Source organism: Cydia splendana, chromosome 19 (genome assembly GCF_910591565.1).
Source record: "Cydia splendana chromosome 19, ilCydSple1.2, whole genome shotgun sequence".
In the NCBI taxonomy this organism is placed as follows: domain Eukaryota; kingdom Metazoa; phylum Arthropoda; class Insecta; order Lepidoptera; family Tortricidae; genus Cydia; species Cydia splendana.
In genome coordinates, this window is record NC_085978.1 from 8,425,373 (window position 1) to 8,451,987 (window position 26,615).

General features: G+C 37.5%; 2 protein-coding genes across 2 annotated transcripts in view; one reads left to right on the forward strand and one right to left on the reverse strand.

The window, feature by feature from the left end:
• The window catches only part of LOC134800193 (TWiK family of potassium channels protein 7-like), a 76,505-nt gene that overhangs the window by 28,302 nt on the left and 21,588 nt on the right, over window positions 1–26,615 (reverse strand). The gene's annotated exons all lie outside the window — the stretch shown is intronic.
• On the forward strand, window positions 18,211–26,348 carry LOC134800225 (uncharacterized). The gene is made up of 7 exons (XM_063772723.1): window positions 18,211–18,418; window positions 22,592–22,763; window positions 23,809–23,965; window positions 24,292–24,412; window positions 24,578–24,712; window positions 25,509–25,722; window positions 26,148–26,348. Exons 2-7 carry the CDS (start codon window positions 22,601–22,603, stop codon window positions 26,297–26,299), a joined length of 942 nt encoding a protein of 313 aa, XP_063628793.1. The 5' UTR covers window positions 18,211–18,418; window positions 22,592–22,600; the 3' UTR covers window positions 26,300–26,348.

Below are 26,615 nucleotides of genomic sequence, written 5' to 3' on the forward strand. Positions count from 1 at the left end.
ATATTGAGGTTTTACCGACTAGGCGAAAATATCAGTTTCGGTTATCGCCGTATGTTGACGCTTGTCGTAGCGTTGAAGTAGAAAATGTTTGTGGAACAGCTTTTATGGTTTTATGTGTTATCTTTTCACTTACTCGTTTTTAAATATATTTTAAAGTGACTACATACGCACCGTGAAATTGAGGGTTAAGAAAAAGTTTTCCATGCCTTCAGACGACCGTTATCCACAATACAAAATTGACTTCTAAACGATAGGGTTAACATGTGAATCACATATAAGTATAATTAAAATCCACGTTACTAAGGAAAAAGTGCGCTTTTATATATTTTACCATTTGCGTTAATCATACATATATTATTTAATTTTAATTTCAAGTGTAATCACTACACCTTATAAAACAAAGTCCCCCGCCGCGTCTGTCTGTTTGTGTTTGTATGTTTGCAATAAACTCAAAAACTACTGAACGGATTTTCATGCGGTTTTCACCTATCAGTAGATTGATTCTTGAGAAAGGTTTAGGTCTTAGGTGAATAACTTGTCAATCCGTGCGAAGCCGGGGCGAGTCGCTAGTAAATATTTACACGCTTACACAAAGACCTAAAAGTGGTAATTCCGGCTAGCTTCTAGCTTATTGTGGGCAAGTTCAGTATTCTCCCTAGAGCAATAAGCAAATAGCTTTAATAACATTAAGTAGCGTGGGGTAATCCCTTGTGAAAAATATTTTATTTTTCTTACTCTCCGACTCGACCACTGGTGACCACTAAATTACATATACCTAAGCAAGAAATCTAGCGTGGAACTCAGACTAAATATCTGCTTTTGGTTGGATACTGTTATGAATCTCGTTTGCGCTTAACACATTCATTGGTTTCGCCGTATGGAGCGCGTAGTCGCTACGAACGGGGTACCCGACAGTCGGGTTCTTGGCCCTGAATGTGTTAACGTTTATTTTATCGAATCCAGGGCATGGAGAGTGAAATCATACACATTTCAATTTAATAATAGATGTTTATACGACAACGGTTTCACTCACTTGAATTTTTAGTCGCTATTGGCGACATGTTTCGGAACCGTCGGGGGTCCTTCTTTCTAAAAATTCAAGTGAGTGAAACCGTTGTCGTATAAACATTTTAAAATATGTCTCACGAAAGTTTAATATCGATTAATAATCAACACAGTGTAATTGTCGACACAAACGTACCCACATATACGTCTACTAACAGACATTATTAGATTGCTAAAATCAAAACCCATCCCATAATCGGCTAGGTAAAAATAGTTTGATTTGGAAGAACCTAGCCTTAATGGGACAATATCACTATTGCCTTGTAGTAAATTATCCCTAAATGCGCCGTCTGTCTTGGACGAAAACGTGACGCTCATTAATAATTCTTACCAACAATACAGCGACGTTGATAAAAACATAGCGGTTATTAAGCGTAGTGCAGGGCGAATTAATAGCAGTGTTTGTGGTCATAATAATAATATTCATTCATTTTAGTCGTCAGGGGTTCATATTATAAATGTCTTATGAACTTGTGTTACGCGACATTGCAGTGTAAATATATATTATATAATAATTTGACTAATTTGACAGTTGAGAGCTATCAAATATAGGACTAACAAAAATTTTATTTTTTGCTATTTCGAGCGAAATCATTGCTCCTAGGTCCTCCCAGGGTATGTCCTTCACACATAGACAATGTAATAGGTTTATAATATTGAAAACTCTGAGATGCATGTTACACTTAACCTTCTAATATTTTACCTAGGGAACTAAAGGTGGCGAAAACTGTAGGCGTCAGGGTACCCGTGTTGCGCCAACAGCATGCAATTAGCTGCTACCATCGTAATATAGGGAGTATATCTTATCATTTACATAAATATACCAGAAACCAATTAAGTATTAAAACTTTTTTCTTAAATTTCAGTTTAAATACTTACTGTATCTGATTCAGGATAACCCTTTTAGTGCAGAAGTTTATCATAGAAAACGGTATGTTTACGGCAATAAACAACGAAATGTATTTTGGTTGAAAAAGTTACCTTTCCAAACAAATCTTACAGAAGATGTGATTGGCTAACGTATCGAAAAATAAGGCATTTGTCGCTGTTTCCCTTACATTTAACGTGAAAGGATAGCATGCCTAAACGCAACTTTCAGTCACAGAGCGTCAAGTCATTTGTAAGGGGAGCCCCACAATAGTTCTCTTCTGTATGACTGACTGCCTCGTCGCGAAAATGGTAGAAATTGTGTTATAGTTGGGTTCTGTCCTTTGTGCGCACAATGAGGCCATTGTACTCCAGACAGATACTAATTTCAAATGTTTCTTTGTATATTCAACGCCTGAGGAAACAAAACTTATGAGGGGACGAAATAAATATTCCTTTTTTCGGTCGGATTTCCAACGCGCGTTTCGGTGAGATATATTGCCTTGTTCAATGTGTTTTATTTTTCTGGAAACTGTATTATGGCGGTTGTTTTTTATTGCAATCTTAACACATTCTTTGTTGAATGGAAATTAGAATTGATGTATGGGGCATCTGCTTTTTGTTTGAGGAAGTTTGAAAATAAATTAGCTAAACTGAGAAAAAACAGACTTCGTAATAAGTTGGAATAGTAAATTATGGAGCATTAACTTCGTCATAATGTCTAGGGAATAGATAAAAGTTTTTGATAAATCCTTTAGACCTGTTTTTCGGGTTTTTTTTTTGCAGTTGAGCTAGCAACTGACTTTGTCCTTAATAAATATTACATACTTAAACATGGATGTGTGTTAAATAAACTACTTATAGGTAAGTAGGTATATTTTAGCTTCCTTTCAAGTATCTTTTAAAAGAGATTATTAAAGTAGCATTTATATTTCAACATTCAGTAAGTAAATGTTGTAAGTGGTGGGGTACTAGCGGTCAGCACGAGTTTCAAGAAATTCTAGGGGTGTCCTGCTTGCCACCGTGCAGTAACCACAGCACTGTGGTGCACCGTTCAGTAACCACAGCACTGTGGTGCACCGTGCAGTAACCACAGAACTGTGGTGCACCGTGCAGTAACCACAGCACTGTGGTGCACCGTGCAGTAACCACAGCACTGTGGTGCACCGTGCAGTAACCACAGCACTGTGGTGCACCGTGCAGTAACCACAGCACTGTGGTGCACCGTGCAGTAACCACAGCACTGTGGTGCACCGTGCAGTAACCACAGCACTGTGGTGCACCGTGCAGTAACCACAGCACTGTGGTGCACCGTGCAGTAACCACAGCACTGTGGTGCACCGTACAGTAACCACAGCACTGTGGTGCACCGTGCAGTAACCACAGCACTGTGGTTACTGCACGGCACGGCGCACACGCAGTACGCACGGGAAATGAACTGGAGGCCAATTCGAACGTACATTTTGATACCAAAATGATGTCATATTTTTGTCAATTAACGCGTGCATTTCAATCGTACTTTTATTTAAGCGAGCGAGACGCACGGGCGAATGATAACAAACAGACGTCATTTTCGAAAATATTGCTTAGTGATTTTGCATATAATTATTACCTTGGTACTTATAGTGTGGAAATGTTTCATGTTTAAATTGTACAATTATTTGCAATGCATATAAAATTGTTGAGTAACTGTTAAAAAGTATTTATACATGCTGAAAACTCCAGCAAAAATACAAATATACTTTTTGTATTAAAATTCTTTTATCATCCCTTGAAAACGTGACGCGTTACAGGTTGGTTATTTTATTATTATTCGTCATAAAATGTTGCGTTTATCTTTTTATGTATAACAACTGTTGTATATATATATAGAGCTGGCAACTCAGCAGCAGTCTCCCGCCATTATGAGCATCTGTCAATGTCATGTTCTATATTCGTGTCGTCTGAAATAAAGCGTTTGCTTATCGAATATTATCTGGTCGTATTAATTAATTACACCAAGTTAATTAGCGTTATAACATTGGCGACGAGGATGGGATCTAGATATCTCTTTCATCCTTGTAGTCCCTAAGTGACTTGCATGTAACTCCTGCAGTAAACAATTTCTAATAGTCTGTGGTATAATTACTCGGTAACCCCAAAGTAAACAATCTTTTTCCATAGAAATCTCATCTTTCTTTTTAAAGTAAGGTTCATATTCTAGCAATAGGTATAGGTATTCTAATAATAGATCTAGAATGCAGGAACATTTAAAAAATGCCTTTACATTTTTTACGTAGGGTTAGCATACGTGCACGTTATCTTTATTTAACTGTATGGTTAATGACTTCCAAACGTACGTTAGCCGACAACGAAATGGCTCGACGGTTTAAGCCCACAAGCTTCTGAAAGAATCTCCATAATGTATATGTTATATACGTCCCATTGCTGGGCACAGGCCTCTCATGCGCCAAAGGGCTTGGGCTATAGTCCCCACGCTAGCTCAATGCGGATTGGGTACCTACACCTTTTGAATTGACTCTTCACATACGACCGAACAGCTAGCGGTAATTATCAAAAGATATTCCGTACATAAATTCCGAGAAACTCATTGGTACGAGTCAGGATTTGAAGCCGCGAGCTCCGAATTGAAAGTCGGACGTTGTATATCCACTCGGCCACCACAGCTTGTTGGAGGGTTAGCGTAACATTCCATTTCTGACCGCAGCTGCACTACTAGTACGAACGTGTCGGTGTTATTGTCAATTTCTATGGTAAAATTAATGGTAGTGATGCTGTCGTTGGAAATGGACTGTCACCTTTAGAGGGTTGTTCAAAATAAATAAAATTGTTCATAAAAACAGGGCACGCGTAAAGAATGTGTGATTTTCGCAATTACGAAACAAAGAACGAATGAAAATAATAATAAATTGCTTCGTAAATCATGCACGGGACTGTCGGGACTGTGTGCGGGAAAAATGTTTGTCTTGTTGTTGAGTGAATAGCGGACACAATAATTCAACATGTACTGATAATTGATTATAATTTCTGTACGTTTGTTGAAATATGTTTTGATAAATTGTATGTAAAAATCCAAATTCTTCTTCTTCTCTTTGCAAGGAGAAGAAGAGGCCTTGTCCTTTTCCCATTATTTGGGGTCGGCTCTCCTAGTTATATTTCGCCAGGCTTTACGGTTCTGGGTCGTCTCAGGTGTGATTTGGGCTTCTTCCATATCCATTTTCACTGTTGCCAGCTATGTCATTCGGAGTCTTCCTAGTCGTGATTGTGTGGGGAACATGTCTAGCACCTTACGTGTCATGTGTTCGGATTCTCGGCGCTTGACGTGTCCAAACCATCGGAGTCGCCCTTCGGTTAATTTTTCGAGCAAAGATCTGACTTTGGATTGTTTGTTTGGATTAATATTATAAAGGTAGAGTGAGTAATTTGTTGTTTATATTTGATATTGCATTTCAAAATGTTCAGCAAATAAATACTTATAACTTTTAACTAAATTTTACTACTTATTTATTTTCCTATACACAGTAACATTACCTTGAATAAGTTTATTTCATAATCTATAATTAATATGGCAAGTTGATCGTGGTTAATCAATGTCTTACTATTGTCTTTTTAAACGAATTCATTAACTTCAGTATATTTTTATTGTTCTTCCAGAAAATAGCTTATAGAAAACGAGGACTAGAAGATGGGGAGGAGGATAACGGAGATGGCGGGATGACATTCCTTAGCAACTGGCCGGAAAAAGCACATCAACGGGAGTCGGGAAGATCAAGGAAGCCTTTGCCCAGCAGTGGAACATTTAAGCAAAGAAAAATAAAAGATAACGAGGTATAAGAAATACCATTAAAATTGACAATAAAAAATCGCTTCGACCTTTCCTGTCGACACATAAAGAGATAATGGACCGAATCGTAACGATTCGATTTCACTGCGAAATACTTAAAGGGCTATAATAATTTTAGTACGAGTTACGGAATATGGGTCAGTTCTTTATAAGGGTCGATTGTGCGGTATCCATAACTTTCAGATGTTTGTTTTACAGTAGACAAAGTTCAAAAATGAATCCGTTTCAATTGAAAATTTTAAATTAAATTAAAGATTTTCTGTGCATTTTGATTCTAGTCGTAATCTTTTTATTTATAATATTGGTCTACAACAATTTAAACATCGTTTCCCTAATCTATATATATAAATGCAAGTGTCCTGACTGACTGACTGACTGACTGACTGATTCATCAACGCAGAGCCGAAACTACAAAAGATAGAAAGTTGAAATTTGCACACCAGATTACATTTATAAAGTGTACAAGAGATAAGAAGCGATTTTGAAAAATTCAACCCCTAAGGGGGTTAAAAAGGGGATGAAATGTTGTATGGGGTTCAAGTTTTATTTTAAGCTAGGAATTTGAAACTTCGTAAAAAGATATATTATTAAAATACAAGAAAACTAATTTCAGTGTTTTTGAAAATTCATCTCCTAAGGTGGTGAAAAGGGGGTTGAAAATTTGTATGGATATCAAACATTTTTTCGAACGCGGGACTTGAATCTTTGTATTTGGGGATGTTATTAAAAGACAGGAAAAGTAATTTCAGCGTTTTGTAAAATTCATCCCCTAACAGGGTTAAAAAGGGGTTGAAAGTTTGAATAAATTACAAATGCTTTGAAACTTCTTAGAAAGGCGTAATAGCCGATTACAAAAAAAAGTTATTCCAAAGTTTTTGGAAATTAAACCCCTAAGGGGGTTAAAAAGGGATGAAAGTTCGTCTTGGGGTGCAAAATTTATTTTAAGCTAGGAACTTGGAACTTTGCAAAAAGGTATTAAATTAAAATACAAGAAAACGAATTATAGCGTTTTTGAAAATTCATCCCCTAAGGTGGTGAAAAAGGGGTTAAAAGTTTGTATGGATATCAAACATTTTTTCGAGCGCGGAACTCGAATCTTTTTTATTTAGGGATATTATTAGAAGACAAGAAAAGTAATTTCAACGTTGTGTAAAATTCATCCCCTAATAGGGTTAAAAGGGGGTTGAACGTTTGAATCCATTACAAATGCTTTGAAACTTCTTAGAAAGGCATAATAGCCGATTACAAAAGAGTAATTGCAACGTTTTTGGAAATTCAACCCCTAAGGGGGTTAAAAGGGGGATGAAAGTTCGTCTTGGGGTGCAAATTTTATTTTAAGCTAGGAACTTGAAACTTTGCAAAAAGGTATTAAATTAATAAACATGAAAACGAATTTAAGCATTTTTGAAAATTCATCCCCCAGGGTGGTGAAAAAGGGGTTGAAAGTTTGTATGGAGATCAAATATTTTGTGAGTGCGGAACTTGAATCTTTGTATAAGGGCATATTATTAGAATACAAGAAAAGTTATTTCAACGTTCTTAAAAATTCAACCCCTAAAGTAAAGTAAAAGTAAAAGTAAAAAATATTTTTATTGCACAGAAAGAATACAGTGGTAACATAACAACACGAGTTACTGATAAGAGTTGTGCATAACCAACTTGACATTCAGAGATTCCAGGAGTCCCCGCACTAGGCTAGGCCTGTATCGCGGGAGACCAGGCGGCTTAGCACGGTCGCGTTTTTATCCCTTGTCACCATGACTGTCACGTTCTAACAAGTATGTAAGTGCGAAAGGGACGCGCATAGTGATATTAGATAAAAATGGAACCGTGCTGAGCCCGCAGATGTACATTGTATGTCATGCAAGTCAACTTAAGATAAGAAAAAATAATTTTAATTTTAACATTCTTTAAAACTATGTAATCTGTTATAACATTACTATTAATTTTTGTTTCTAGGTTCAACTTTAGTATCAGTTAATAATATCTTAGTCTAATCAGTTATTTTTATAGCTATATCTATTAAAGTCCTAAGGGGGTTAAAAAGGGGATGTAAGTTTATATGGGGTATAAATTTTCTTTCAAGCTAGGAACTTCAAACTTGGTAAAAGGGCAATAACATTATATTAAATGTTTGTAGGTATTATAAAGTTTGCATCGATGAAAATTATAGGTACTAAAGATGTAAGATGTTGAAGATAAGATTCCACGCGGACGAAGTCGCGGGCAACAGCTAGTAATTTTAATAATTCATTAATGCATTTGTAAATTAAATTTTCAAGCCTGTTCATTGCTGACTCCTTTCTCTAATTTTTCGTCAATTTATAATATTATTGAAATATTACACGTCGAGTAGGTATTATTCAATTGGTTTATAACAATTTAAACATCGTTTCCCTAATAATTTTAATAATTCATCAATGCATTTGCAAATTGAATTTTCGAGACTGTTCATTGGCGACTCCTTACTCTAATTTCTCGACAAGTGAACGCTTTCAGAATAATTGTTTTGAACCCGAGTTTCTAAATATTCATTTCGCCACAAAAGTCTGCCATTTTACTTTGACTGCAACTCATAATAAGGTCAACAAAGTCGTATATTTTTGTACTTTGATCACAGCCAACATATATTTATTTATTGCCCTAAAATGTGGTGACTTAAAGTCATAAGAACCCGCTGCCCAAAAGCCGCTCCCATACGTACATGATTGTTTTTTTTTCAATCGAAGTTACTTGGTTTTTCCAGACAAAATACCAAACAAAGATATATGTGGCGGCTATGTTCGTGTGAGTCTTAGAAATAGGTACGTGTCTACATTTAACACACCATATTTTGCATAATCTCATACATCATTCATTCATCATTCACTCATCATCATCATGAATTCTATATAGGTAATAGGTATCTTCAAGAAAAGAGAGAACAGGTCTTCACGTTACCCGATAGTTAATTCGTTGGCCACTTAGACGAAATAATCATAATAATTTAATCAATTATGGTAAATCTATCTATTGTGAAGTTCTAAACAAATCAAATCATTGAGGTGTATCATTATTTTGATCACACCAACTTACTGATTACAGCAATCAAAGGCTCCACTTTATACCAACTAACCACAAACCTAATTTTGCTTCTTATCTACATTTCACATTACAGACATCTTTTTCTGATATTTCTGTCTCTTATTAAAAACAGTATCGAGTTACAAAGAAAAAACTTCAGCATTCTGACCATGTGTCACAAAGAGACGCAAGTTTTGTTCGGCAAAGTTGTGTCTTTGCGTTCAAAAACTTCTTTCTCTTTGTTATAGCTTAGTTTCTTACATTTTTTTGCTGCCACGATACTTGGGACGAAAGTTGGCAGAAACCAGTTTCAAGGTAAGTAAATAAGAAACGATATTGAGATTTTATTAAACTTGCCCTCTCGTTAAAGTTTTATTAAGGCGGGATTAAGGTAAATTAACATTGGAAAGTCGTTAATAAGTTTGATTAAATATTCAATATTTCGAGAAAATTTTAGACTGAAAATGTGTTTTGGTATTATCAAACACAATTTAGACACAGAGCACCAACCATTAGATAAAGCATTAAGAAGACTCGTTGGCGTCGCGGTCACTACATATTGGGTCTCTTATGTGAGCGCCGCTCACTATTTAATAGTAAAGTTGCATCTATGTTCATTAGTCTGTATTCATGTAAACTATTTTTAGCCACATAAATAGACTGGTTGCAATTTAGCTCGCGGTTTACAAGTAAAAATACTTAATAATGTGAAAGTTAGATGAACTTGGGCTTCAATTAAACTAAAAACCTACTAAAAAGCCAAATTTTGTGTTATTAAAGAAAGAAAGAAGATGTATTTATTGCCACAACAGCGAATACAGAACACAGAATATTAAAAAAAAAAATAAAGAAGTTACTTAACCTATAAACATTATACCTATTATCTAAAATCTTAACCAGACTATTTATTGTAACTTAATTATTAACCATATGCTGTGACAAATGGTTTGGGCGTCAGCATAATGCTGCTAGTATCAACTCAGCATGAGTGACACTGCAGCGCTGTTTTTCAGCCCAGACCAGGTTACCAATTAAAATAAATTAAATTAGCTCCGTACTTAACATCTACACAACACAAATACAATACTTAGACTTAGCAACTAACGGAAAAAAGGCCAAAAATAAACTTCAATTTATATAAGTAAATAAATAACAAAGTGCCGAAAATCTTGTAGACTTGTATCCATTTTTTTTTAATTATTTTTTTTTTGTACCTAGGTTACATTTGCCATTTCCTGTTGTTTATTAAATATTAAGCGTTTGCAGTGTTTTTTAAATGTAATCAAACAACGTTTATATCTAATAGGTGGTGGTATATTGTTCCATACTTTTGAGGCAGCGTACCTAAAGCTACCCTTAAACCCTGCATATTTATGCTTAGACACTATTAAATTCAGCTTTATTGCCTCTCGTGTGGGGTATCGATTTTCTTTGCGGAGGGATAGTTTCTCAAAAAGATAAATCGGTTTCTTAGTATACACTACTCTGTGTCAGGCATGCTATGTGAAGTTCCCTTCGCGATTCCATGTTAAGTATCCCTTTCTCAGCCAGGATTGGAGATATGTGAGCCCTTTTTGGGACATTAACACAAAATCGTACGCAGGCATTTTGAACCCTCTGAATGGCGCGCTTCGTATATTTGTGCAGCCTCGGCCCGTACACCGTGTCACAATAGTTAAAGGGAGATAATACGAGTAAATCAGTAAGGATGACTCTTATCTTATATTCGAGATATTTGCGTACATTATACAGCACCTTTAGTTTAAAAAAGGCATTCTTTATTTTCATATTTATATGGTCAATATATCTTAGCTGCTCATCCATAACTAAACCCAAATTTCTAGCTTCAGTAACTCTTTCAAGTACCTCGTGAGTGCGTCAGCCTTGAACGTTGTGCTCTTTAAGTGCTTCAAGTGTATACCAGTTCTGCAAGGTCACGGCTGTTCCTTTGGAGGAATCTACTTCGCTTTTGGGAAACGTTCCAACGAATGAAGACATTTAAATGTGTTGTAAATAATTCTCTTTCATTTGCTATTTAGTGTTTGTCTTTGTATCTATACTTCTTTGTATTTTTATGTAAATTTTCAATGTTTAATCAAAATGCCCCACCTGAGATCCCGCTCCTGGAATGTCCCATCTGCTGCGACCATAAACGGTACAAAGGCCAACGCGGCCTCAATATTCACTGCGTTCGCGCTCATAGCCCGCGAATCGACCCGCAACTGCCCCCAACAGCGACTAACAACGTGGCAACCAACAGCAACGCTAATACTCACCCGGCTACTAGCTCAATTATATCCCTAGCTCAATTGCTAGCCACCCTTAAGAACGAAACAAAATTGACTAAACGTATACCTAAAGGTGCTCGTTCTTCTGTAGCACGAAGTCTGGCGGAGTGCATAGCCAGAGTGGTAGCAGATAACAGCAATGCTTCTTGGGAACGTCTTTTAACATTTGCCTATCAAAATTTACATATTCCACAAATGAAATCAAACCGAAGCTTAACATCAATTATCAAAAGTAACGTAACTCACCCCTCCTTTCCCATACCTCATTCCGTTCACAACCCGACAGACCAAACTACTCGCTTATTATCAACCAACCCAAAGTACAAATGCAAATCGATAGAAAATAAATTATCCGATGGCAACATAAAAGGAGCAACTAGATTACTGTTTTCCAGCGATACCTTGGCGACTTGCTCTCCTGCCGTGCTCAATGACCTGCAAGAGAAACACCCCTCCGTTTCAACATCTTCATTGCAACCCAACCCACCGGCCACCTCTTCCCAGCCACTACAAGTATCGAAAACTGCAATCTTACATGCGATACTCTCCTTTCCAACTGGGTCAGCAGGCGGACTAGACGGAATCTCTCCGCAACACCTAAAAGATTTAACTAGCCCGCTTGCAGGAGATGCCGGTGAGACTTTACTGGATGAGCTAACCGCACTCACAAACCTTATGCTTACGGGTCAAGTTTGCCAAGACATCGTCCCCGTACTATATGGGGCTAATCTTGTTGCGCTCATGAAAAAAGATGGCGGAATACGACCAATTGCAGTCGGAAACACATTTCGGCGCCTCACATCAAAAATTTGTTGCCGTGAGTTTCATTCCCGTCTAACAAGCAAATTTAAACCTACCCAGCTGGGCTTTGGACTTAAAGGAGGGTGTGAAGCGGCAGTACATGCGACTCGCTCTTTTTTAGACAGCCAACATTTCGAAATTCTTGTGAAAGTTGACGTTAAAAACGCCTTTAATTCCATAGACCGTGGCATCTTATTGAACCAAATTGAAAATGATTTGCCAGAAATTTATAGCTACCTTTGGCAATGTTACGGGACCACTTCAAAGCTTATGTATAAAAATAATGAAATACTTTCTTGTGTAGGATGTCAGCAAGGAGACCCACTAGGGCCCGCAATTTTCAGCCTAGCCATCCACCCCGTCATCACTCAGCTCACATCGGACCTAAATCTCTGGTATTTAGACGACGGCACCATCGGTGGCAGTAAGTCATCTGTGTTGGCAGACCTTAAAACTTTAATCGACCGCTTCGCAGAAATCGGTCTTTCAATCAATTTTAATAAGTGTGAAATGTTCATTTCAGAAGCCGTTCCGGCCAATACCCGATCCTCTATTATCAACGAGATTAACCAGCTCACACCAAATATTTCCATTTTAACCCGCGAAACCCTCACACTTTTAGGAGCCCCCATTTTAGACGAATCCATCCCGTTATGCATAAATTCCAAAATAGAAAAATTCTTTAAGTGTTCCAACCTTTTTTATGAAATCAACCCACATATGGCCCTCTACATCTTACGTCTATGCCTTTTCTCGCCCAAATTTTTGTACATCCTTCGCTGCGCCCCACTTTGGAAATTCCCCATAATTACTGCAAACATCGACCAAATTTTAAAGGACACCGTTAGTAAAATTCTGAACGTAACCTTCACTTCCCCCAGTTGGATCCAGGCTACCCTCCCGATCAAATACGGCGGTCTTGGTATCCGTTTGACGGGCAGTTTAGCTCTCCCGGCCTTTTTGTCGTCTGCCTATAGCACGCTCACCCTCATTGGTGGTATATTACGTACCCCTTCAACCGCTAATGTGTCGGTGTCGTGCCTGGCGGACGCTGAATCGGCTTGGAGTGCAGACCATCCCGTCGAACGGGTACCAGAGGAAAAATCTAGCCAAGCAACATGGGACGTCATAAATATAAAATCGCAACACCAACTCCTACTACAAAACTGCCATAACGACTACGAACGGGCGAGGCTATTAGCCGTTTCCGAAAAGGAATCAGGACATTGGCTGCACGCGCTTCCATCGCGAAACCTTGGCTCCACTCTAGATCCTTCAGCCCTACGCATCGCTGTCTGCCTCCGCCTGGGCTTAAAAATATGCGAGCCCCACACCTGTAGTCGATGCGCTCAAGCTGTTGATGCTTTAGGACGGCACGGCTTACACTGCCAAATGAGCGCAGGCCGACTATATAGACACGCCACATTGAACGACCTGATCCGCCGCGCTCTTTGCACCGCCTCTTTACCCGCAACTCTGGAACCGTCAGGCCTCTCTGCCACAGATGGCAAGAGACCTGACGGCTGCACTCTTGTGCCCTGGAGCCTTGGCCGCCCTTTAGCGTGGGACGCTACCTGCGTCGATACGCTAGCACCGTCCCACGTTGAGGGATCGGCCCGGAAGCCCGGGACTGCCGCGGACCAGGCCCAGACACTAAAGCGCCGCAAATATGCGTTTCTAACGGACACATACGATTTTGCGGCGCTCGCCATTGAAACACTGGGCCCATGGTCGACCGACACCAAACAGTTAATAAAGGAAGTGTCGGTCAGGCTAATAGGCGTCTCGGGCGACCACAGGGCGGGCTCCTTCTTGGCTCAAAGATTAAGTCTGGCGGTTCAAAGGGGCAACGCCGCCAGCATTCTAGGGTCCATTCCAGAAGCGGGTAGCTTGGGAGAGATATTTTATATTTAGTATTTAGTTGTTAGTTTAAGGTTTTGTGTAAGTATTATTTTAACATTGTTGTCTAATAAATTTCAATCTATGATAGGTCGACTAAAGTACCTCGTTGTTTATTACTATATTTAGATTCTGACTAATAACATTGCTTACTTGTCGTTTAGTGCCCATTACTAGATATTTAGTTTTGGCCGCATTCAAGACAAGGGCGTTTTTATGTGACCACTCATTAATAGCTTCTAGGTCATTATTTAGCTCAATGATAGCAAGTTCCGAGTCCTTGGCGTAAAATGACTTATAAATTTGCGTGTCGTCTGCATAAAGATGGGCTTTGCTGTGTTTTAGAACCTTAATTATGTCCGCCGTAAACGTCACAAATAGAAGAGGGCTGAGTATTGACCCCTGTGGTACACCTCGGCTTAGCTCCATTATTTGTGACATTATGGGGTTTCCGTTTTGGTCCTCAGATATTACTTGCTGTTTCCTTTTAGTGAGAAATGATTTAAACCATTCTAGGGCATTATCTGACAAACCGTAATATGATAACTTTGCAAGAAGTAGTTGGGAGTTTAGGCAATCGAAAGCTCTTGAGAAGTCTAACAGAACAAGTATAGAGCTTCGTCCTTCATCGGATGCTGCTAAAATATCGTCACTAACATGTGCCAAAGCCGTTGAAGTTCCATGCCCAACACGAAACCCCGACTGAACTGTAGGAAGGCAGTTGTTCTCTTCTAGATACGCCTTAAATTGTTTCTCGACGACTCGCTCTAAGACTTTAGAAAGCACGGGTAGGAGACTGATTGGCCGTAAATCTTTTAATTGTTCAACTTTTCCACTCTTAGGTATCGGCTTAACTAAAGCGAGCTTCCACGCGTCGGGAAAGGATTTAGACTCTATAGATGTATTTATGATGGCAGTAATCACTGTAAGTGTGTAAGGAAGCGTGAGGCGGATCATCTCAATCGAGATTTGGTCCTGTCCGCATGCGTTAGTTTTGATGCTGTCCAAAGTCTCTTTAACATCTTTTTCAGTGGTAGGGAGAATATTAAACTGTGGTGTTTATCGCTCGGCTCTTTCCCTGCAGAAATAGGGAATCAGATCAGGACATGGTGTGACACTTCCCGGTACATTCAAAAAAAAGTTGTTCATTTCATCTGGATTATTTAGATGGGTAGGGATACTATCTCCACAGGGATCATTGAAGATAGTCGTCTTTTTTAGATGTGACCATAACAGGTTAGGTTTTTTTTTGTTTTTATTTACGTAGTGGGTGAAATATGCTTCTTTCTCTCGTTCAATGCTTAAGGTAACCAAATTTCTCAGCTGTTTATAATAGTTTTTATGACTGTCTAAATTAGAATTATGCGCTCTTTTAAATGCTTCATCACGAAGTGACATCATGAATTTGATATTATCAGTTATCCATGGACATATTTTATCTGTAATGCGTTTGCGTCTTAAAGGGCTGTTCTTATCAAATATTGCAAGAAGAAAACGATTAAACATTGAAACCATTTTATTTACATCACTTTCTTCCAGTATCTTGTGCCACGGGGTCCAAACTATATCGGATTCCAGAGTTATTATGTCAATATCTTTTAAGTTTCTAGTCATTATATACCGCGGGGGAATTTTGATTTTCCTGATACTTATATTCGTTGTAACAAGAGCATGATCGCTTAGAAGTGGGTTGTGATGTATTTCCGGGTCGCTGAACCGATTAGGGGCATCAGTTATAACCAAGTCAAGTAGCGATTGAGACGTATCGGAAACGCGTGTTGGGCTCACAACTAATTGGTTCATATTATGTTGGTTAATAAATGATAAAAGTTTACGTGAGCTGACCGATTGGGTTTGCATTAAATCAATATTGAAATCCGTTAAGAGACATGTGAAGTTACAAACTGAAAAGAAGTTTATGGATTCGCTCAATGCGTCGAATATTTCTTCTGTAAGTGTTAACGAGGGTGGTCTATACACCGTCGTTAAAAATCAAATCTAGATACAGTCGCCATCAGATATATAGGAGCGGCTAAGGTGCTCATAAATATCTGAACAAGCACTGCAATGCCTTGACAGTTGGGTCGTGTTCAGATATTTGTGAGCGCTTCGGCCGCTCCGACTCTACATAATACCTTGAATTTATTTTGTGAGAAATATGGTATGATAAATAAATGTGGTATGATAGACCATAGCAAACTACCGGCAGATCTGAATCAAATTAGGGACTGGTGCCTAGACTGGCTTATAAACCTCAACGAATCAACGATCGTCGAACAACGAGCAAGCCTCGACGTACGTGACTTGCTGCACGCGGTCCAAAGCCGGGCGCCTTCGGCGCCCTCATACTAAAACCGTCGGGCGTAGTCCGACGTACGTGGCGCACTGCACGCGGTCCAAAGCCGGCCGCCTTCGGCGCCCTCATACTAAAACCGACGGGCGTAGCCCGACGCGCGTGGCTTGCTGCACGCGGTCCAAAGCCGGGCGCCTTCGGCGCCCTCATACTAAAACCGTCGGGCGTAGCCCGACGTACGTGGATTGCTGCACGCGGTCCAAAGCCGGGCGCCTTCGGCCCCCTAATACTAAAACCGTCGGGCGTAGCCCGACGTACGTGGCGCACTGCACGCGGTCCAAAGCCGGCCGCCTTCGGCAAGCCCTTCTCTTAAGGTTCCGTTGCGGGCGGCGCGTGAGCGGGGCGCGCCGCTTTTACATATAAAACGCTCACGCCGCGCTCACGCCCCGCCCGGAAAACGCGCCTGTGTGACGGAGCCTTTAAAGCCCTCGCAAAAGTTATATAAAGTGACTTCAAATAGTTACGAGTAGTATTGAAATCATGACCCCAAAAGTAATTAAATAAAAAATAAGTTCAAAAACTAAAACCCGGCTACCGCGCTCTAAAAAGTATGAAACAAGATAGAATTCTTATCTGAAATTATCGTACAGGAAATATTATATATGTTATCATTTTTAAATAAAAAAATACAACATAATATAATTTACTAAATTGCCGTGGTCGTATGCCACTTTACCATAAGTTTATAATCGTGGCATACGACCACGGCTATCCTCTGAATCTCTGTATATATATAAAAAATTTAGTAAATTATATTATGTTGTATTTTTTATTTAAAAATGATAACATTTATAATATTTCCTGTACGATAATTTCAGATAAGAATTCTATCTTGTTTCATACTTTTTAGAGCGCGATTTGCAGTAGTCGGGTTTTAGTTTTTGAACTTATTTTTACACAATATGGTGAAAATATTTAAATAAATGAACTCTAGCTCAATTACTTAAAAATAAACTTTAATAGACTAGACAGAGAACATCTACTCTAATGGCTACAATGCAGGCAGTGGCAGAACTATGCATGTTTTTATACCATATATTAAAACAAACTTAACTTTCCACCCAACCAAATCTTAAAATCTACCAAATACTTAGTAAATTTCCGGCTCTTGTATGTGAGTTAATCCTAAGTCAAACGCAAAGTTCCATTTGTAGAACTATGCAGTTCGTACAAAAGAATTTTCTCGGGGCTAAGTCTATTCCTCTGGTCATTACTCTTTGTAACTGTTACATAAAGGATGTTAGGTCTCAGGGTAACATTGTTTTAAAACGAGGCTAATCCTTGGGACTAGGTTTAGTATGTATAACGTTGGTTTAATTATCTTGGGTAGCTAAATCGAGACTTAAGTTTAATCTATTATACTGTGTTTAAATTTAAGTGTAACAAAACCAGGTATAGGATAGCCTTTTAAAATTTGGACACTATACGAATATTGGCTCATACCATACGTACGATGTTATAAAAAACCGGCAAAGTGCGAGTCTGACTCGCGCATGAAGGGTTCCATATACCATTACGCAAAAATCGGCAAAATAAATCACGTTTGTTGTATGGGAGCCCCACTTAAATATTTATTTTATTCTGTTTTTAGTATTTGTTGTTAAAGCGGCAACAGAAATACATAATCTGTGAAACTTTCAACTAGACACTATCACTGTTCACAGACAGACAGACAGACGGACAGCGAAGTCTTAGAAATAGGGTCCCGTATTTACCCTTTTGGTACGGAACCCTAAAGAAAGAACCTTACTTTTTTCATGACTAAAAATTTTAATATTTATACTCGTAAATGTTGATCATGTACTGGCAACAAAATCCAATACTTAGTTGAAAAGTTAGTATGTAACAACACGAACGCAGTGACGCCGAATGTGCAATATAAACTGTTTAAAACCGAAACGACATAAATACCTTGTTCGTCGCATTTAATATGTAGTCCTATTTCAAAACCATAAGGTCGTTTATTCAACAACGCTACACTATATAAGAGATTGCGTGAACTACAATCGGCAACCATAAAGCGAGCTGTGCCGAGGAAAAATCGCTCATATTTTCTGCAGTGACAAACACGTTGTGTTGCTCAGATAACATTTTAAAATATTCGTTATAGCTTTTATCAGAATGTTTTGGCACACGGAAGTTTGTTTAGTTTTTATTTTCATTGTTAACGCTTGTTTTTGAGTGTTCAAGGATAATTGTTCAGAATATTTGGTACTATTTTCTGATTCACTCTAAACGGTAAGTACTATTTGTAAACAAAAGTCGGCGAGCAGATTTATTTTGTATTCCATTGTTTTATAAACACGTATTTTTCTTTGTAAATAAACTTTATGTTTTTTTTTTTTTTTTGTATGTTCAAAACATTTATTTACATACAATATATATACAGTGGTACTACTTAACTTAATTTATGTAGGTATATCAGAAAGAAAAAACAAAAACTAAAATTTTAAATTATCTAGAATCAATGTTTGATACTGTTAGTATTTTTTTATTCTGGATTTTTTTTTTTAATAAAATATTTAATAAATTAGACCATGCAAACGGTGAAAGTAGGTAAAATAAAGTTATAAAATTAAATATCATACTGAACGTCATATAATCATAATCATTTATTCATTGGCCTATAAACACTGTTATCTTATTAAAACTTAAGATAAACGTGATCTAAATATAAGTATCTATCTTAACAATATAAAAAAAAAACTAAATATATCACTGCACCTGCTACATACAAAGTTATTGCCACAATTATTAATATTATGAAGTATTTGAACAAATTAAATTATTTTTCAGAAAATATTTTAATTTGTTTTTATCAAGTAGAAACACTACTATATAAATTATAAACTGAAATAAATGTCATATACTAAGAAAAAGTGACCAAGGCCTCCAGTGCCCCAGGCTGGAATCGAACCAGCGTCCTCTATAATGTCGCTGTGGCCCGGTGGCCGAGTGGTTCAGGCACCTGCCGCGATAGCAGAGGACGCTGGTTCGATTCCAGCCTGGGGCACTGGAGGCCTTGGTCACTTTTTCTTAGTATATGACATTTATTTCAGTTTATAATTTATATAGTAGTGTTTCTACTTGATAAAAACAAATTAAAATATTTTCTGAAAAATAATTTAATTTGTTCAAATACTTCATAGTATTGATTGGCAGCGCCATCTCTCTCGCTAGCTCGGTATCATCATGAGAATGATCCAGATAGAAGGTTCGAACCATACTGTTCTACCTTAGAGATGGCCAGGGGGCGCCACAAGCCTTCAGTAGGAAGTGCATATACTTGGAAAATTTGACTAATGTCGCTGTGGCCCGGTGGCCGAGTGGTTCAGGCACCTGCCGCGATAGCAGAGGACGCTGGTTCGATTCCAGCCTGGGGCACTGGAGGCCTTGGTCACTTTTTCTTAGTATATGACATTTATTTCAGTTTATTATTAATATTACCTAAGGATTCTGTTAGTTTATTTATAAGTAACATAGTAGATCATTTATATTGCCATTTTCATTCCACTAACCCATGCTTTCAGTGTTCTCGACACGCGACAGTTACATAGTGCCGAGCCGTCAGTGATGCACAGCGACAGGCGAGATAAGTGTCGCGTCGCTGGCTTGCATAATCTTTGCAAAGAGTAGTCAAATAACTTTGTAGTATCTACACATTTCATAGTATTTGAGGAACTAGATCTAAGAGGGGATCCTTTCCGTATTATGAAAAGAGAGTAGGTGCAACACGAATGGTAAATAGGAGGCGTTTCAGTACCTACAAAAAGTTATAGCTCTTACATAATACACCCACAAAAGGAAAAAAACTAATTGAAGATTAAACATGATTAAAGCACCAAAAAGACGCGGTTTTTTTACATTAAATGTTGTATTAATACATGAAATAGTACATTGTGAAACATGAGGCGTAAGTTGAATATTGCAAACGAGAGTAAGTTAAATCGCGACGGCTTGCCGGAGCGATTTATAGACTCGAGTTTGCAATATTATTACGCCCCGAGTTACACACAATGTTTTTCATCACACTTGCGATACAAAAACTAAGTATAAAGACAAAAAACTGTTAATTATGGCACTAGAAACTACATAACTCCCTAGGGAGAACGCTTTTTCTATAACTCCCGCTAAACCTGCGTGCAATTACACATTTACTGAGCGAGTGTGATGAAAAGTAAATAGCGACTTACTACTAACTTAAACTACTAATAACTCCCCATGCAAAGTATTTTTTGTCCATCAATTTGTTCTTAAACATTCTCAAGTACCGTAAAACGGGGTGAGTAGGTTTCGCGGGAGAGGTGGGTTATGAATGGGGAGAGAGAGGGGGGTGAGAAGGGATTTTAAGGCTACTGCTACAAAAATAATGTATTCCAATTTAAAATGGAGCTATAGTAATACGCATCATAAAAAAAAATCGATCCAACAATCTTCCAAAATCACCTTTGTATGAAAACCCCTCTCACCCCAAAAACGAGGCACTACGGGGTGAGGTGGGCTTTCCTCATTATCGTCAAAGTTATGAAATGGAACTACCCAAAATAAAATAAAAACTAAAATACAAACGTCCGGAATACTTATTATATACACCATTCAGTTTTCATATGTATAAATAAAATGTTATCGAGGTTTGAATTTCAGTTTTGACCCAACTCACCCCATTTTACGGCAGGTACCTAAATTTAATGCGCTTCTAAGACAGATTATCAAATTAAATTTCGCTTACGGTGGTATTATATCATGAGACGAAACTAAGAGTAGGTAGGTACATGGCAAAAGACGTCATAGAAAAGGTCCAGCCAGGCCACTGACCGATTACTTGGATTTACAATGTTACTACAGACTTGTTTACCCTCGATAGTGACGTATTCCAATGGATTCAGAACATTAAAATAACTATAACGACAGAACGGTGACGCAATACGAATAAAGATTTGATGAAGAAGGATTAGACCGAAAAGGACAAAAAAATGCCCAGAAATGCGTAGAAGGAACGTGAAACTAACAACAATTGCCACTTTTAGTAAAAAACCGGTCAAGTGCAAGTCGGACTCGCACACGAAGGATTCCGTACCATTACGCGAAAAACGGCAAAAAAAATCACGCTTGTTGTATGGGAGCCCCACTTAAATATATATTTTATTCTGTTTTTAGTATTTGTTGTTATATGAAATGAAATGAAAATTTTTATTTCAGGCAACTAATGGCCCATACATAAAGCGGCAACAGAAATACATCGTCTGTGAAAATTTCAACTGCCTAGCTGTCACGGTCCATGAGATACAACCTGGCGACAGACAGACAGACAGACGGACAGACAGATGGACAGCGAAGTCTTAGTAATAGGGTTCCGTTTTTACCCTTTGGGTACGGAACCCTAAAATACGGTTCCCACGTTTCCGAGCGTAAACGCGTAGTAAATAATATACGTAGCGGTTGGTGCAAATTTTTGCCACTTTGCTATTTATTTAATACAATGCCTTTAAAAGACAGTTTATATACTTATACTTTGTATACGTTGGCCCGAATATGGGTTTCCATTTTACCTACGCAAATTGAATAGCTGCCTAAAATAACCTCAGTTTAATCTATCACGACTTGTTGTCCGAGGAGAGTGTTTTGCATACATAATATATCTTTCTTATAGCAGACAAAACAAAAGATAAGGGAAAGACGTCTGGTAATGTTTTTCTATGTCAGTAAAAATATAAGAGAAGAAATTTGTATACGTCAGGACAATAGTCGTTTATATATTAAGCATCACATATAAATGCACAACCACATGACTATATAAAAATCAGACATAAAAGTACAATTCGGATCTAAAAATGGTGGTACAGATTTCCCAAAAAAGTTACAGCAAAAATCATCTAGAAACGGCTGATTTCAACTGACTATAAAAACTTTTACAAAAAAAGAAGAAAACCGACTTCAAAAAGGATAAAATAAAATATTATCAGTTTTTAAGTATATGCGTTACCAACTGATATGTTTGAAGTTACTCAAATCGGACCACGGGTTCCAGAGTAATCTATATTTATAAAATCATCATCATTATCATCAACAATCATCATCATCAGGTCCACTCCATCAAATTAGTGGTTTTCAAGAGGAAATGCTTGATTTGCTTAAGACAATACCCAAATCACCCTACATGTGCATTTAAAAATTGAGGAGTTCCCTCAATTCCTTATGGATCCCATCATCAGAACAGCACCAGATTAATGTGGGACCACCTTGGAAATACCTTCTTTTGAACAAAAAAAGAATTACTCAAATCGGCCCACGGGTCTCGGAGTAATCGATGAACATACATAAAAAAAATTAAAAAAAACATAGCCACAACCGAATACAGAACCTCCTCCTTCTATGAAATTGAAGTCGGTTAAAAATCGCTGATTATTACAGATTTCGAAAATGGAAGCAACAGTAAGGAAGCAATTAATAACATTTCACCCGGATACCCTGAATGCTGTTAGAACAGCTTGTAAATTGGAAAGCCCGGGAAGAATGGATGAAGCAGTGGATTTACTCCAAGAATGGATATTGAAGCAGACACATTTTGTCAAGAAAATATACCGTGAGTTTTTGTTCACAAAATATTATTTAGATTAAATTATGTATGAGTTAGTTAATTTATTCGATAGCTGTTAGATGATCTTATTTTTTCTGATTATATCAATAAATTATAGCCTCTGCCTCTTCTTGCCATAATTTGTTTAAGGGATTTGTGATGTCCAACAGAGTCTTTAATTGTGAAGCATTTTTTTCCTTGACTTCCTTTTTCTGACCTAAACGAAAAGGCTGTAAAAAATGTCGACTTTAATTCAAGAATAGTGATTGTTGGCCCGATTCGAACTTTAAGATACGTGAAATATTACGACTAGATACGATATGGATTAGATATGTCAGTGTCAAAAGTGACGTTTCTTCAAACAAAAGCGTCACTTTTGATTCTGACATATCTAATTCATATCGCATCTTGACGTAATCTTAAAGTTCGAATCGGGCCGTTTGATATTATTTTGAGAGCGCGATGACCCCGTAGTTCGGGGGTCCAAGTTAGTAACTCCTAGGATTGACTAGTTGGGGACGCAATAAATTTAACTAAGAGCACTAGTCAACACCGAACTTGACCAGGCAAACTTAGGAGCGCCTTAAGTTTCAAAATTGGTCTAAACTTAAAAGATATATTCCACTACAAATTAAAATTACTGTTTTGAGAAATACTTGAAGGAGCCAGGAAAAAAGGATGATAATCAACTTTACGACATTAAAGCATGAATCAATTGTTGCAGAATGGAGTTTGTATAACAATATTCATAAATTTACTGGTTTCTATAGCAATTTAATTGAATACAGTTTCGACCGCTGCAGGGGACTTCTGGCCGAAAGGTGTCGTGTTTCGGAGGTTCCGCGGCAAACTGCCGAATCCGACACAAGAGCAACCGATGTACCAGAGCCACGCCGTTTTGTCACCTAAATAGTGTTTAGTTATAAGTTTATAAAATACATATATTATGTATGTTAGTCTGTAAGGTATTTGTAATATGAGCCTTGTTGCCTGATTTAAATTTCTATACATACCTTGTTGTTGTGCTATTAACATCAACTTTTTGTTGCAGCTCCATGTTATTTAGAAGCGATTTTAATTTCAACTAAAGGTTCCGTAGAAATAGCTAAGAGACGAATTGACAAAATGTGTACTATGAGGACGTTTTCACCACAATTGTTTGACAAGACCGACGCAAAAAACGACCTAATGGAACTGCATGACATCATGTTAGTATCTTTAAATACATCCGCATTTATCTACCTAATGTAAGAATAGGTACATTTACTTACATATTTTAGAAACCAAACGATGCTTGTGCTGCGTACTTGAATTATATTACTTTGTGGTTTTAGTTTACATACATTTTATTATTTAGATTAGTTTTGTTTTGAAGTCTCTTAAACATAACCTCTAGTTTTAATTGGCCAAAAAGTATGAAATAATCACGTTTTTAGGATTAATCCCATAGTAGGTAATAGGAAGTTCAGTATGATGATAAACAGGTAAAAGTATACTAAATATGTACCTATTTAATTATTTTTTTATTCTTCAGAAAGACGATAAATTTACCAAAACTAACGAAGGATCACTACAGAATTTCTTTAATCAAGCTAACAGGAAAACCGTTGCCGCTACATTATAATCATTTGGATTTCTTTAAGTTTAGTATAATTGTAAGTAAGTACTTAGAATATTTTCATTCGTCTCATTAACTCGTAAATACCTGCTTTTTAACTTCCGACGCGTAAAAAATTCAACTTACAGAAACACACCTATTGAACAGTTCTTTTTATTGACAGGAGACTGAATATTTTCCATTACATCTGTTATTTTTTCAGTTAGCTGAACATATAAAACTACACGACTATTGCCAAGGATTCATAATCATCGTGGACCATAGAGATGCAAGTATCATGGATTTTGTGACAAGAACAAATCTTTATGAGTTACAAAACGTTATATTACTTTTAACGGTACGTAATGTACTATTACAGTACATATGGTGCTACTTTACCGCCCTAGGTCGAGATAAAGGACAATACGTGTCTATGTCAAAAATAGGGCCATATTATGTAAGTTGTACAATACCCGTGCGAATGGGAAAGGTAATGCGCAACGAGCGGCGATAAATTGAGACACGAATTACGTTTTTGCACGTGTATTGTACTCACAACGTTTTACAGTACATAATGGCCCTTTAAATTTTTGGACATAGGCACGTATTGTCCTTAATCCCACTCTAGGGTGGTAAAGTACTCATCATTCATCATTCATCATTTCAGCCTATATACGTCCCACTGCTGGGCACAGGCCTCCTTTCATGCGCGAGAGGGCTTGGGCTATAGTCCCCATGCTTGCCCAATGCGGATTGGGGACTTCACATACACCTTTGAATTTCTTCGCAAATGTATGCAGGTTTCCTCACGATGTTTTCCTTCACCGAAAAGCTAGTGGTAAATATCAAATGATATTTCGTACATAAGTTCTGAAACACTCATTGGTACGAGCCAGGATTTGAACCCGCGACCTCCGAATTGAAAGTCGGACGTCATATCCACTCGGCCACCACCGCTTCGGTAAAGTACTCGTAGCACCATAATTATGTACTGTATAAATATTGCTTCAATACCTTATATCTACTGTGCAAAAATAAAAAGTTGTCTTCTAAATAACGCCTAAATGTTCGGATAACAAAAAGGGTAATTATTGTAATTTTCTAAAGAAACCGAATCTTATGAAGAAACCATTATACGGTTATTTATTTTTCAGGAAGGTTATGGAATCCGAATGAAAGGCCTCCACATCCTCTCTTCTTCTAAAGTTGTCGATACACTAGTATCCATATTCAAACAGGTGTTTACTGCGAAATTGGTAGCGCGCATTCATGTTCATAATACTATTGAAACTTTGTTCGAATTTGTGCCAAAATCATTGTTGCCTAAGGATTTCGGAGGAGATGAAAGGTCGATTTCGACATTACATGGTAAGATGTATGTATTGTATATCTACATAAATTTAACAATTGCAATAACTTTGACTGTTCGTACTTATAGGTATGAATTTGTACGAATTTAAACTTGTATAGGTAATAGGTTGTTTTAACCACTGCATTTTACCAAAATAAAGACGACATACCTAAAGTTGAATACATGATTCCAATGAAAGTGCTTTGGGTATAGTAAATATAACATGTCCCTTTGTGTGTGTATTAGTTAAAGTTCCTTGAATTTGAAAATTGATATGGACTTCATTTTATAGAACTGCAATCTCAAAAAGCCTACATATTATATAAACCTATATATTGTACGTAATTAAATGTATCGAACCTTACCTATTATCATTGTTATTAAATCTATGAGTACGAGTATTTGACACTTGACTATCATCAAACTATTCGTATAATTTCAGACGAATGGCTACAAGAGCTGTCAACCGAAGACCATATCAATTACATGAAAATGATGCGAGAAGCATGCACCGACGAGAAACTCAGGCTCACAGATCAGTTTGACGAGAACATGGGTCTATCTGGAACGTTTAGGGCACTAGCTTTTGATTAGCAGTTGTTTTATTTAAAAACACGTCCGTTAAAAATTCTACATTGGACAAAAAATCTTAAGATTAGAGAGATTATTTCCCATTCATAAGCATTAGGGTAACATTCCATTTCTGACCGCAGCTGCACTACTAGTACGAACGCGTCGGTGTTATTGTCATTTCCATATTAAAATGAATGGTAGTGCTGCTGTCGTTGGAAATGGACTGTCACCTTTAAGGTGACGTTCAGATGGTAACTGCGGCAGCATTATTGTTGTGACATTACTGATGCGGCCTTGAAGTGGGCGCTGTATCTGTAAATTACCTTGATAAAATGAG